General features: G+C 38.6%; 1 protein-coding gene across 4 annotated transcripts in view; it reads right to left on the reverse strand.

Moving 5' to 3' along the window:
- Positions 1 to 14,436, reverse strand: part of NUBPL (NUBP iron-sulfur cluster assembly factor, mitochondrial) — a 438,815-nt gene that overhangs the window by 279,043 nt on the left and 145,336 nt on the right. For all 4 annotated transcript variants that reach the window (XM_082384184.1, XM_082384183.1, XM_082384182.1 and 1 more), the window contains one exon: positions 9,080 to 9,170. In XM_082384184.1, the coding sequence (XP_082240310.1) occupies positions 9,080 to 9,170 (91 nt within the window). The remainder of the gene's footprint in view (positions 1 to 9,079; positions 9,171 to 14,436) is intronic.

A 14,436-nucleotide genomic window follows, 5' to 3' on the forward strand; every position in this document is an offset into this window, starting at 1 on the left:
TACTAACACAGACTTAAATCAGGCCTCATTATATCTCACCTGGATCAATGTAATAGCATCTTAATTGGCTCTACCTCTCATCTAGTCCTATTACTGTTCCTCCACAATCCTGCCAAAGCAATCATCCTAGAATTCAAAACTGACAGTGTCACTCCCCTAAAATTCATGATAGCTTCTCATAGCCTTAGAATTACACTTCAGCTCCTCAAACAAGCACAAGAAGGAATTTATGATAGTACCCTGACCTACCTTTCTGGCTTATTCTTGCAACTCACCCACAGACACTCTTCACTTCTGCCATGCCAAACAACTTGAATTCTGTTAACACATGAGAGTCCCTCTGCCTGGACTGTCCTTCTCACCTTCAATCCTCAACCCCTTCTTACAACAAACTCCTGGTTCACCCATTTTTCAAAAGTTAGCTCAAAAATCACCTCCTCCAGGAAGTCTTCCCTAAATTCCCACTTTAGAGTCACCATCTCTGGGTTCACAAAAAAAGGGCTTATACTTCTGTAACAGCATTTACTTATGCTTATGATGCTTACGATCATTAGCTAATGTCTTACTCTAAGCTCCTGAGAGCAAGGATCAAATCTTATTTGAGCTGATAGCCAAAGAACCAAGTATTTCTCATGTCTACTAACTACATAAAAGATACCCAATAAATGTTTGCTAAATAAACGGAAATAATGTCTCCTTCAACATTTCACTTTTGATACAATTGCAAATTTTAAAAGTAGGTCTAAAGTAAGCATAGTTTAACAGCAAACATTTTTATTTTAAGCCAGTGCTAGTTAAGCTACAAGTAACAAAAATTTTAAGGATGCTTTACTTAAATATATATGTGTATGTAGGTATGTGCATGTGTATGCTTTTTCAGCCACAGGATCTGTGATAGAAAAAAAACCCAACTGTTCCTCTAATGACTATGGTGCCCACTAAAATATTCAAACGGAGCCATCTGAACTCATGTCCTCCTGATGACTAAGACTGGTATCTCAATTTTTAGTTTCTGTTCTTGTCCAATCTGACAGTAAGAACATTATTGCTTACGTGAGGCTTCTGGATCAAGTGTACAACACACAGTATCAAATTGTGCAATTGTTTGTTTGAAATAAGAAAGTGGCTTATAGCTGGATCTATCTTTATCTTATAACCAAGAGTTAAAACTTAGCCCTATTAGCCCTTCTAATAGAATACCAATCCCCGTAATACTACTATGCTTACAACAAACCAGCATTACATGTCCCCCATAAACCCCAAGCATAAAGAAGCCAAATTTTCAGATCTAGACTTTGATACTCAGCTTCCTGCCTCCATCCCCATTTTTCAGAAGCCCCACATGCATCACCCCAGGCCCTCTTAGCCTCACTCATCTCTCATTCCAGCCACCACTATGGCAACCAGCTCTGCTTGGACTCTGACCAGTGTCACAGAGGAACTATCTGACACTACCTTGCTTCAGGCCTATATACTGTGTGCCTCTCACATGCCACCCCAAAACTTTTGTGTTGAAGGACGAGACATCGCCAGACACCATAGGTCTCTGCCAGGACTTACTCATACAGAGCTCAGAAATGCAGGTGAATTAATACCTCCTGAGGTGAGCCTTTGGTCACTGCAAGATGGATACCATTAGATAAATTGTTCCCCTTTTCTCCCAGATACACTGTCTTGAGATGGAGTCTACACAATCCCATGCAATCAAGCAAGCTGCCACAGTTAGCGACAGCCAGCTAGATAGCGCATTTTCATATTGGCTCTCCCTCCCTTTCTCCTTCCTCAGTCCGGTTTGGCACTCCCTAATAAATTATTACTCTACAGGGCTCTGCTTTCTGGGGAACCCAGTTTAAGACATTCCACCACTTCAAGAAAAGTTTGTGGTTTGTACACTGCAAGGGAGATCCCAAAGCCCATTAAACCGCAAGCTGCTATTTCTGCTTTCTTTTCCTTAACTGAAAGACCTCAGAGACAGCAGAATAAAATCAAAACCTACCATCACTGCTTCCTCACTCACCATTTCTCCACACCTATCACAAATACCAATCTCCAGAATAAACAGTCTCAAATAAGATCTTTACACTAATACACTCAAAAAATAATCTTTGTCCATGCACTATTTTAGCCTGGCAATGTGGATGGTCTGAGGAAAAGAATGATGGTGTACGCTGAGACACTAGTTCCTTCTCTTTTTTCAGGTTGTTCTTAGTCTTAGAGCTGGCATTCTGGACACTGTCCTTTCCATCATGGCCCAAATTCAGGACCCACAAGACTCTACCCCTTATGAGTATGCAGATCTGTACTCAACATTTCAAAACTAAAATGTGAGGTAAGACTGGCACTGTCCTACCACACTGAAACAATGTGCGCAACCATTTCACTCCATGTAACATAATTCTCAAAAGTCAAATGCCTTAACCATATAGATTCTTTCTCTTTTCCTAAAAATGGACAAAAGTAGTATAAGACAGCCACTCACATATCACAAAGATTAACTGCTAAGATAACATCTTAAAACTGTCCATATTGTTCATTAAAATATATATATTATGATTGCAAATTAAGTTACTAACATACCCAAAGCAGAAACTAAAATATGCAGCTAATGTACAAGAAATTTAGCAGGAAACTTCTTCATCTTTACAACTAAGATTTACTGAGCATCTACTATATAACCAAGCATAAGCGAAACAAATCAAGCCAGAAAGCCTCTGCTCTGTGAATGTTGTATTGCCTAGTAGAGGAGATTTAAAAAATTAAACAGGGGACTTCCCTGGTGGCGCAGTGTTTAAGAATCCGCCTGCCAACGCAGGGGACACAGGTTCAAGCCCTGGTCCGGGAAGATCCCACATGCCGCAGAGCAACGAAGCCTGTGCACCACAACTACTGAGCCTGCGCTCTAGAGTCCGTGAGCCACAACTACTGAGCCCACGTGCCACAAGTACTGAAGCCCGTGCACCAAGAGCCCGTGATCCACAATAAGAGAAGCCACCGCAATGAGAAGCCCGCACACCGCAATGAAGAGTAGCCCCTGCTCGCCGCAGCTAGAGAAAGCCCGCACACAGCAATGAAGACCCGACCCAGCCCTAAATAAAATAAATAAATAATAAATTTCTAAAAATAAATAAATAAAAGTTTTAAAATTAAGACAGATAATTCAAAAACTACCCTTGCAATTGCAATAAGGAGAGTGATGAGTGAGAGAAGGAGTCATGGAAGAAGAAACATTAAAACTGAGACCTGATAGTAGAAACTTGTTGTGGGGCAGGGGTGGAAGACAGCAGAGATGGAAGGTGTCTCAGGCAGAGAAAATAAAACACACGAGGGTCCTCAGCACAGAGCGTGGCATTTTTGAGCAACAGAGGCCACTGTGACTAGTGTTCACTAAACAACAAGGCAAGTTTATTGGAAGTGAGCCTGTAGAAGTAGAAAGAAGGCGGAAACCAGATCACAGAGGGCTTTATAACATTGGTAATGTTACAAACGGTAATATAGGTAACAATAGCATTAAGAATTTTGAATATAATAAGCTCTATCACTTTTCGTGACGTGAAAATGTAACTTTGGGCTACAATTCCTAACAACTTGAAGGCTACTGAAGTTTCCAAACTGAAAATCAGAGGTTTACAGCTAAGCTTGTTAAGTCTCCCAATCAAACATCACTATTCTATTTTCTCCCAGTTCTGTAATGATTGCTCTTTTAAAGAACAGATTGATTCACTGGGTCGATACCACAGACACTTATTGAAGAAACCCTGTATTGTTATGTCCAGTACTGATAATATTGCCAGAACAAATCTACCCAATTTTTTTTCCCATTTTTTAAAATTGTGGTAAAACGTACATAACATAAAATTTACCATCTTAATTATTAAGTGTACAGTTCAGTGGTATTAAATATAATGTTGTCCAACCATCACCACCATCCCTCTCCATAACTCTTTTCATCTTATAAAACTGAAATTCTATACCTATCAAACAATAACTCCCCATTTCCCCCTCCCCCAAGCTCCTGGCAACTACCATTCTACTTTCTGTCTTTATGAAGTTGACTACTCGAAGTACCTCATATAAGGGAAATCATACAGTATTTCTCTTTTTGTGACTGGCTTTATTTCACTTAGCATAACATCCTCATGGTTCATCCATGTTGCAGCTTATGTCAGAATTACCTTTTTAAGGCTGAATAATACTACATTGTATGTATATACCACATTTTGCTTAACCATTCATCCGCTGATAGACACATGGGTAGCTTCCACATTTTAGCTACTGTGAATAATGCTGCTATAAACATGGGTGTACAAAATCTATCCAATCTTGATGAACAAGATGTCATTTCAATCCAATACCCTGTATAAACGCATACCACGTAGACAAAATCCAGAATGGAAGTCCAAAAGGAAAGTGAAAAAGATGCCTTATTTCATCACTTTTTTCTTTTGGTAGCATGTCTAATTTCTCTTCTCTCTTGCTAGCCTCACCAAATCTAGACCATCAGAACTTTTCATGCCTCTTAGTATAATTTCATTATTAATGATCTCTTGCCTTTTCCCATGGAGTTCCCAATTCACGGATGAATATTCCCCAAATCTTCCACCTTCAAAAGTCATTTTACATCCTGCTTTCACCGAACTACTTTCCTTTCTAAATGCTTTACTTTCCTGTTAGCCCAAAAAGAAAAAAAAAAGGGGGTGGGGGGGAAGCAGCATATGTTTTATTAAAATATTCCTGTAACTATGAATCAGCAATAATGGGTTCTACTTTAAAACGCAAAAATTTCAGAGACTACATAAGTAAAACTAGAGTATTATAAATAAAATTGCAAGCTATCTCCGCTCACAATACCTAACAGTAGTAAGCTTCTTTTAATTTTTCTCATCTGAGAGAAGATATTGAAAATGTGCTGATAATGTTGAGAAACACTAAGTATGATCAAAAGATTAGGAAATAAGAAAACAAACAAACAAACATTTTTTCCAGTCTGGAACTAGACGGGAAAAGAGAATATGAAGTATAAATAGCCTTGAAAGATATAGCCACATTACAAATGTACCCTCCTATTAATCTACACATCTAAGGGCAGCCCTCTGATATAACTCAAAAAGCGAAGGAGGCATAAAAGGACACCAATCTTGTCGTGGGGCAGGTGCTAATCAGAAACTCAAAGAGTAAGGACTATTTGACATATACACAGATACATCCAGTCAACACCGTTTGCTGCCATCCCGTAAAAGAAAACAAAAATTAACAGGCAATAGCTACTAAAATACACTTAGTTGTTCTGTAGATAAATAAAGCATTCTTCAATGACTTCACCTGCTGTAGCCCCTGGCTAAGATGGTTTGCAGCAGAGCAAGTAGAACTCCAAAAAGAGGCTGCCTATTCTTCAGCTCAGGACTGTCAAAGAAAAAAGGAAAAGGGTTTTACCACACTAAAAAGGTATTTAGTTCAGCCTACCCAATGACCCGTGCAAGAAACAATAAGCAAAGGATGGACTTTGGTCTTGATAAAGTAGTGTGATAGGATTCTTCAAAGAACAGATCTCATCTCTGAGATATTTTAAAGATAAAAGTGCCTAAAGCCAGAGCAAACCAAACTTTTTAAGAATCCTTCAACCCTGATTTACACTTTGCCTTAATATTCTAGGTATAAAAGAGATTGTAAACAAAACCCAGGAAGGCAGCAAGAAAAAAGTTATTTCTATAACACTGTGATTATGGAATACATCCCAGAATCTTTCCCAAAGATAATCAGAGGAACTCTAGCGTCAGATGAAACCCAAGGGTCCACAAGACAATGACCAGAAGAAGCAAATTATAAATGAGAAGCTTTGGGAGCTCCAACCACTGGATCAGAATTTAATCATCCATGTCAATAACTTCAGTAACACCCCTAACTCTCTGCCTTGGAAGGAAACAAGGTAATTTCAGGAATGAGTAGAATTCACTCTCATTCTTTATGCACTTAAATTATCTTAAAGAAATCTTAGTCACTTCCTGGTAGTTCTTACTGGAGATGAGTGCTGTTATTAAAGGTCATTTGCCCAAGCTGATTTTCCACATTTTCTCTGTCTCATAAGCCCATACACACATTCATTCCTAAACTTGGAAAATACTTAATACCTTAGGACAGAGAGCAGAATACTGTGACATGAGTGCAAAATTTCTAGCCCACAACAAAAGAAAAGTGAATCTTACTCAAAAAAAAGTCTCATAGTCAATCATTAATAATCACTGTGTCATCCCCAATAAAGTTACTTGACATTTCAATTTTAGTAACCTCTCTCCACAGGCCTTAACATTTTCCTACTTGATTAGCTAAGTACACTAAAAGACATTGTTTGGTAGAACTAAGTAGTAAAAAATTCACAAGAATTCTGAAGGTGATTTATCATCACAAAACTGTGAAAGAAAGCAGATTCCTACCAGTAAAAGTCAGTTGAGAAAACTTAGTGAAAAATCCTCAACAAAAAAGAATATTACATTAACGAATTAACAATACATTTCTGTGTGCAACCACCATTTAATATTCACTCGCAATTTCAGTTTAAAACCTTTCTAGTCAATAATTTCTAGGACTGTACTTTGAAATCTGCATATTATGTTATTTAGAAAGTTAAAAAAGAGAAAAATGACTGGTATTTGTTCTTTAAAAAAAAAAAAGTTAATCCACACTTAGATGATAATTTCTCAAACCACATATGGATTTTATTCTAAATTCCATTAGGTTCCCAAAGCAACTGGTCACTTGCAGCCACTATAATGTCAACCTGTTGAGGGTTTTGTACAATACTCTTTCTACAAACTGGCTAGACTTTCCATTACCATAATTTTGCATATTAACATAGACAAATCACTATTGTCATTTTAAGCTGATAGAAATATTCCCAACCTAAGAAATCCAAAACTATTATAAACTTAAATTTTTCTTCAATTACTGAATTCACTTCTCCAGAATCAAATGTAAAATTTCCCTTGGTAATCAGGCTAAAATATCGTAAGTACAAGAAGTGTGGTTTCTCTATAGTCTCCTCAAAAAGAAAAAATATATAAGAGAATGAATCTGTCAACCTTAACATGGAGTTTTAAAATGAACAAGTTGACCAAAACTACATGACCATATGTCTGCTTAAATAATGAAGAGAAAAAGACAATCCTGAAGTCCCACTGCCCCTATGGTTGTCTAGCTAAGTCCAGGAACAGAGGAACATTTATAAAGCTAAGATTCTGCTCACCATTCTAGCTCCACAAAATCTGAACTGCTGAAAACAAATCTTTTTTCTTATTGTTAATTAGATAATTCCACGGTGCATTGTGTTTTCTATAATAGAGAGTAATACAGGATAAATTAACTTGACAAAAATGTAAAAATGTCAAAATGATGCCAATTAGTATAATGCTGGCAGGTTTATTTAAGATTCAAAAAACAATTTATAAGATGGGCTTTCAAGAATCCACATTCTTTTAAGTGAATGCCTTAATCATTTAGTTTATTTCTGGGGACTTAAGATCAGCTTGTCAACACACAAAAAAGTATTATTTTCAGGTTTTCCAAGATTTCCAGTAGCTCATTTTTACCAGAAAGCCTATTTAATAGCAGCCAATTTGCAAACATCAAATTTAATATTACAGCTTCAGTAAAACAAGAAGAAAGACATTAAAGTTCACTTCAACTATTTACACTGGCATAGACTGAACAGACTACTTAAGAAAAAACTGACACCAAGGGCTCCATTTTGCTATATCACTCATGTGCTACAGGCACTAGTTTTCACATTACTTTAATCAAGAGATAGATATAACAAGTCTATCATTTAAAGTACACAAATTCATTACTCCTTCTTTGTGTAAGTTTGACATTTTGCCTCACGGCACATATTTGCAAACTAAGTATGCACTCCACTAAAAGGGCAAAGAACAAAGAAACTAGAATAACTTAGCTTCCTTAAGTTTATATTTTCACGAAACAAGAAAACAACTAAGTGGGTGCTTGTAATGTAGGACTGCTAGGGTCAATTTTATCATCACTAGAGCCTCAAGTTTCCTTCAAAGTGATAGGGAGAATCCTTATTATCTGATAAATGGTTATTCAGAACTTAACGTTGTAACTGATTTCAACAACTACAGCACAAACAAAAGCACCTTAAATAGCAGACAATGTCTAATTACCTAACTTTTAATGACAACGATAAAAAAAAAAAACTTCTATTATGTACACAGAAAATCCAATAAATACCCGGCATTAAATACAGGCATTTTGTCCTAGATTCATGGACAATAAAAGGTCTAATAAGAAACAAAAGAAATTATTCAATTTTATACTCTTACTATAATTAGAAATAAATTTTAATAAACTAATTTCACTGAAAACTATTTTTCAAGAAGAGTTACCAGTTGTTCCAATTTTTCATTTTTTGATCACAGAATTTCCTTGTTCTTAAAGCTTTATATTTAATAGCTTTGTAAGAAAATATAATAACAAGATCAGTAAATACTAAAGATTTACTCAAAAAATTAGTCTGTCCTATTGATGGCAGTGAAGGCTGGGGAGAGAAACTAAAGTTCTATGGTTTTTTTCAAAAACACTTTAAGACAAATATAACAAATATCTGATTAGAGAAAATAATTTTCAGCTCTTCTAACACAAATATATTAGATACTTTCTATTCAAATACCCCCATACATTCACACATTTTTATATACAGAGAGGATGATGAGCTGAATTTGACCACTTATGATGTGCCAAGCACTGTGCTTTGAACGGACTACACTTACGGCAACTTCGTAATTGAGTGATTATGTACAGCAATTCTGTCTGGTAAGTACAATTGTTAATGCTATTTACACATGGGGGTGTTGAGGCACGAAGAGGTTGAACAATTCATTCAAAGCGACACGGTTTATCAGTGACAGAGTCAGAATTTAAACCCAGACAGTCTGGCCCCGCATCTGATTTCAGAATTACTATATTATAGTGTGTATAAGGTACACATGGTGCGTGACACAATGCCTGACACTCCGCAGGCACTAAACAGAAGTGTAACTGTTGTCATACTGCTTCTCTCTTTTTTACTTACTCTGTGATAACTCTGGATCTCCTTTCAGATTCATCATCTTCGGAATAGAAGGGCCATACACATCCACATCTAGCAAACCAACAGCCTTTGACTGTAAGAAAACAGAATTTACCGTCAGATTTTTCCCCACTCTTCATCAAAGATAAAGTGCACAAAAACAGCAGGTCTGACTACAGAAAAGACAATTTGCAAAATATTCCAAAATCATAACCTAAACTTTCAAAGCAACAGTAAGGTAAAAGAACATAAACTGCTCAGGGTAAATATTGTTTGTTGGTTTACTAATCTCTTCTAGATAACTGACTAAAGAAATCCACTGCATCCACTTTAAACACTGTGGTTCAGATCTCCCATACACTCACAAACAGACTAAGACTTTTTGATCTGAAAACTAACAAATTACTTGCACACAATGTTAAAATAATGGTTTACAACAGCAAACATAACCCCAGCAAGAAGGAGCATTAACTTCTGGAAAGACCATCTAACACACCAAAGAATACAAAATGAAAGAAAAAAAGCATAGAAACAAGACCATAATTAAAGCAAGTGAGAAATGCTGATGCAAATCTGGCATGGAAATGCTAACGAGGATAGCAGCAGGCATAGTACAGAGACAACCTCTTACGTGCCAGTCACAGTTAAAAACCCGATGTCTTCCAGAGAATTCATAAACAACTAAAACTGTTTTCCTTGATGATCCACCCAGCTGCCCAAGGGCAGAATATCCCGACTGGTCTCTTCACTAGCTGACAGTTAATCAGCAGGTTAACAAAGAAAGACAAACAAAATTCACTATTCCCAAATATGTCTTTTTATTCTTCTCCCCCCCACCACCCCCCTGCTCTTTCTTCTTTCACAGATTAAATCAATGTTATTGTTTTTTCTCATATACAAGCAAACAGAATGCTAATACTAACTATATGCCTTTGAGTTATGTTTCCCCAAGACATACAACCCTCCCCGCTCTCTCCCTGTATCCTGGCAAGATAAAACTCAACCTCTCAAAAAAAATTTTTTTAAACTAAACAATCTCTCATCTTCCATGTTATCTACCTATTTCCAGATACAAAATTACTTTTTAAACCTCACTGTCTGGTTCCTATAAATAGACAAAACAAGGTACATTCAAATTTATGTCCCTAACTTTACAGTGACTCAAACTGTAATTCTAAGAAAATCATTTAATGTCCCTGTGTGACTCACAGAGGACTGGGATTAATATCTCCCTCTACCAAAAATCTCAGCTTACTGTAAAATAAATGAGAAAGGAGGAAGGACACATTACCTTTAATAGAATGGTGATATATAAAATTTGGGTTTAATACTTAAAAAAAAATCATTTGTAGTGTTAGTTTCCAGCTTTCTCATCAAAAGTAGGTATAATACCACCTTACAGGGTAGCTATGAGGAGTCAATGAGAAATGTAAATAAAATCCTTACCAGAGTGCCTGGCACCCCGGAGGAATTCAAGTGGTGGGGAGATATAATCAGGGAAAGTCTAGGTGTCTATTTGGGTGATTTAGGATGGCATGTTTTTAGAGATTCTGATTTGTCCACAGAGCTGGCTGTGGAAGCCTAGTTTATGCAGGTTCTTAATGTAACATTGCTGATTAACTTCCCTCCATCCTTTTCTTCCTCCCTCCTTCCCTGTGTCCCTCTTTCCCTTTCTCTTTCCTCATTTCCTACTGACCTTCATACCTTTCTCTCCTCTGTTTCCCTTTTGATGTATGTAAGCATTGGTACTAAATTTAGGTCAGTCAGTAGCTTTAAAAAGGTAGGAACATTCATTGAGAAATTCTCACTGATTTTAACTCCTTTTTAAACCACAAAGAAAAGAATTTAGTTGAATTAAAAATAGAATTAAATTCACTACAGATAAAAACATTTTCAAATGAGGGGGCCTAAAACCTTAAGAAATGTGGATAATTGTTAACTTTTACCTATGGGTCTGCTAATGCTATAACTATCACCTCTTTTCCATATCTTTTCTTGTGATACCTACAAAATTAATGCAACCATAAAATAATAATAATGCCAATAAAAACAAAAAATATTCTAAGATTCTTTTTCCTTGCTCTCATTTATATTAATGTTGTTTTAAAATAACGTGAAAGGGTTAGGTCTCAGTTTTCAAATTAATCTTCTAAAAATACCTGTCAAGTAAATTTAAATTTATGTTTTCATGAAACAAGAAAACAACTAAGTGGGTGCTTGCAATGGAAGACTGCTAGGGTCAATTTTATCATCACTAGATCTTCAAGTTTCCTTCAAAATGTTAGGGAGAGTTTATCTATCATCTATCTGTCCTGTCTTCTAGAAGAAAACTATGTTTGTCTAAAAGTGAGTCCTTGGCATCATGGGGTAAGACAAAACTGAAGATCTGCCCTAAAATTTGCTGTGGTAGGAATGGATTTTACATATACCTAGATAGCTGCTACTACACATTATCACATAAGAATAAAGAGGGCAGGGAGGGAGATCACAAGATGATGGAGTTCCTCTATTTCCTGGAGAATGGAACTAAGAATAATGGAAAATCCTCTATGTGTTAGGTTCTCTGCATACTCTACAAGTCTCTACTGACCAACTAAATTTAGTACCGGTGCTTACATATACCAAAAAGGAAACAGAGGAGAGAAAGGTATTGAGACAGGAAGGAAAGGGGGCAGGGCACAACCATTAAAAAAATTACACAACCATTAAGAAGAAAAGGATATGACCAAAACTGATTAGAACCTACTAGGCCCAAGATAGCAGAAGATTTGACTTCCAGTATACCTTGAGCCTCATTATACACTCATTGTAATACATTAGCATATGCTAAATGACATACCCACAGGTGCCATGAGAGTTCCGAGGCCAACTGTAAAAGGCCAAAAAGTAGGTGGTGTCCCAACTCCTGGAAATTAGAATATTCCTCCCACTCATTAGCATATGAAATTACCCAGCCCATAAAAACTAACCACCCCCTCACAGCCCAGCACCACTCACTTTTCAAGAGGACTCCATGTCCTGGGGCCATCTCTCACCTTCTAAGATGGAGTGTGTCTCTGTCTAAATAAACCTGCTTTCATTTTACTATGGCTCGTTTGCTCTTGAACTTTTTCCTGCACAAAGTCAAGGACTCTCACTTGGTGGCCCATCCCAGAGACTCACCCAAGAGCTGGGACATGACCAGGCTCTCACACCCCATTTTTCCTGCAACATACAAAGGTCAGCAGGAGGAGAGGAAAGAGAAAGGGAAAGAGGGACACAGGAAAGGAGGGAGGAAGAAAAGGATGGAAGGAAGTTAATCAGCAATGTTACATTAAGAACCTGCATAAACTAGGCTTCCACAGCCAGCTCTGTGGACAAATCAGAATCTCTAAAAACATGCCATCCTAAATCACCCAAATAGACACCTAGACTTTCCCTGATTATATCTCCCCACCACTTGAATTCCTCCGGGGTGCCAGGCACTCTGGTAAGGATTTTATTTACATTTCTCATTGACTCCTCATAGCTACCCTGTAAGGTGGTATTATACCTACTTTTGAAGAGAAAGCTGGAAACTAACACTCAAAATGATTTTAAGTATTCTTTCTTAGAATGAAGCAGAATGGAAAGTTAAACACAAAAATATGAACCATATAAACCTCCACCATAACTTGAACATGATCTGTCTACAAAAGACTTAGATAAAAAGCAGGATCAGCATGATTCTCCCTAAAGGGCCAAATTATAGGAAATATTTTGAGAGGACCTTCAAGATGGCAGAGGAGTAAGACGTGGAGATCACCTTCCTCCTCAAAAATACATTAGAAATACATCCACATGTGGAACAACTCCTACAAAACACCTACGGAACGCTGGAAGAAGGCCTCAGACTTCCCAAAAGGCAAGAAACTCCCCCACGTACCACGTACCTGGGTAGAGCAAAAGTAAAAAGAAAAAACAGACAAAAGAATAGGGACAGGACCTGCACCAGTGGGAGGGAGCTGTGAAGGAGGAAAGGTTTCCACACACTAGGAAGCCCCTTCACTGGTGGAGACAGGGTGTGGGCGGGCGGGAAGCTTCGGAGCCACGGAGGAGAGCGCAGCAACAGGGGTGCGGAGGGCACAGCAGAGAGATTGCCGCACAGAGGGTCGGTGCCGACCAGCACTCACCAGCCCGAGAGGCTTGTCTGCTCACCCGCCGGGGCAGGTGGGGGCTGGGAGCTGAAGCTCCGGCTTCAGAGGTCGGATCGCAGGGAGAGGACTGGGGTTGGCTGCGTGAACACAGCCTGAAGGGGGCTAGTGCGCCACAGCTAGCCGGGAGGGAGTCCAGGAAAAAGTCTGGACCTGCCGAAGAGGCAAGAGACCATTGTTTCCTGGTGCGCGAGGAGAGGGGATTCAGAGCATCACCTAAATGAGCTCCAGAGATGGGCACGAGCCGCGGCTATCAGCGCTGACCCCAGAGACGGGCATGAGACGCTAAGGCTGCTGCTGCAGCCACCAAGAAGCCTGCGTGCAAGCACAGGTCACTATCCACACCTCCCCTCCCGGGAGCCTGTGCAGCCCGCCACTGCCAGGGTCCTGGGATCCAGGGAAAACATCCCCGGGGAGAACGCACGGCGCGCCTCAGACTGGTGCAACATTATGCTGGCCTCTGCCGCTGCCGCAGGCTCACCCCGCATTCTGTACTCCTCCCTCCCCCAAACCTGAGTGAGCCAGAGCCCCCTAATCAGCTGCTACTTTAACCCGGTCCTGTCTGGGCGGGAACAGACGTCCCTCAGGTGACCTACATGCAGATGCAGGGCCAAATCCAAAGCTGAACTCCAGGAGCTGTTCGAACAAAGAACAGAAAGGGAAATCTCTCCCAGCAGCCTCAGAAGCAGCGGATTAAATCTCCACAATCAACTTGATGTACCCTGCATCTGTGGAATACCTGAATAGACAACGAATCATCCCAAAATTGAGGCAGTGGACTTTGGGAGCAACTGTAGACTTGGGGTTTGCTGTATGCAACTGACTAGTTTCTGATTTATTTGGTTATCCTAGTTTAGTTTTTAGTGCTTGTTATCACTGGTGGATTTGTTTATTGGTTTGGTTGCTCTCTTCTTTTTTTTTTTGTTTTAATTACTTTTTAAAATTTTTTTATTTTAATAATATTTTTTTATTTTTGTATCTTTTTATTTTAATAACTTTATTTTATTTTACCTTTTTATTCTTTTTCTTTCTTTCTTTTATTTCTCCCTTTTCTTCTGAGCCGTGTGGCTGACAGGGTCTTGGTGCTCCGGCCAGGTGTCAGGCCTGAGCCTTGGAGGTGAGAGAGCTGAGTTCAGGACACTGGACCACCAGAGACCTCCTGGCCCCATGTAATTATCAATCAGTGAG

Source organism: Balaenoptera borealis (assembly GCF_965194805.1).
Source record: "Balaenoptera borealis genome assembly, chromosome: 3".
In the NCBI taxonomy this organism is placed as follows: domain Eukaryota; kingdom Metazoa; phylum Chordata; class Mammalia; order Artiodactyla; family Balaenopteridae; genus Balaenoptera; species Balaenoptera borealis.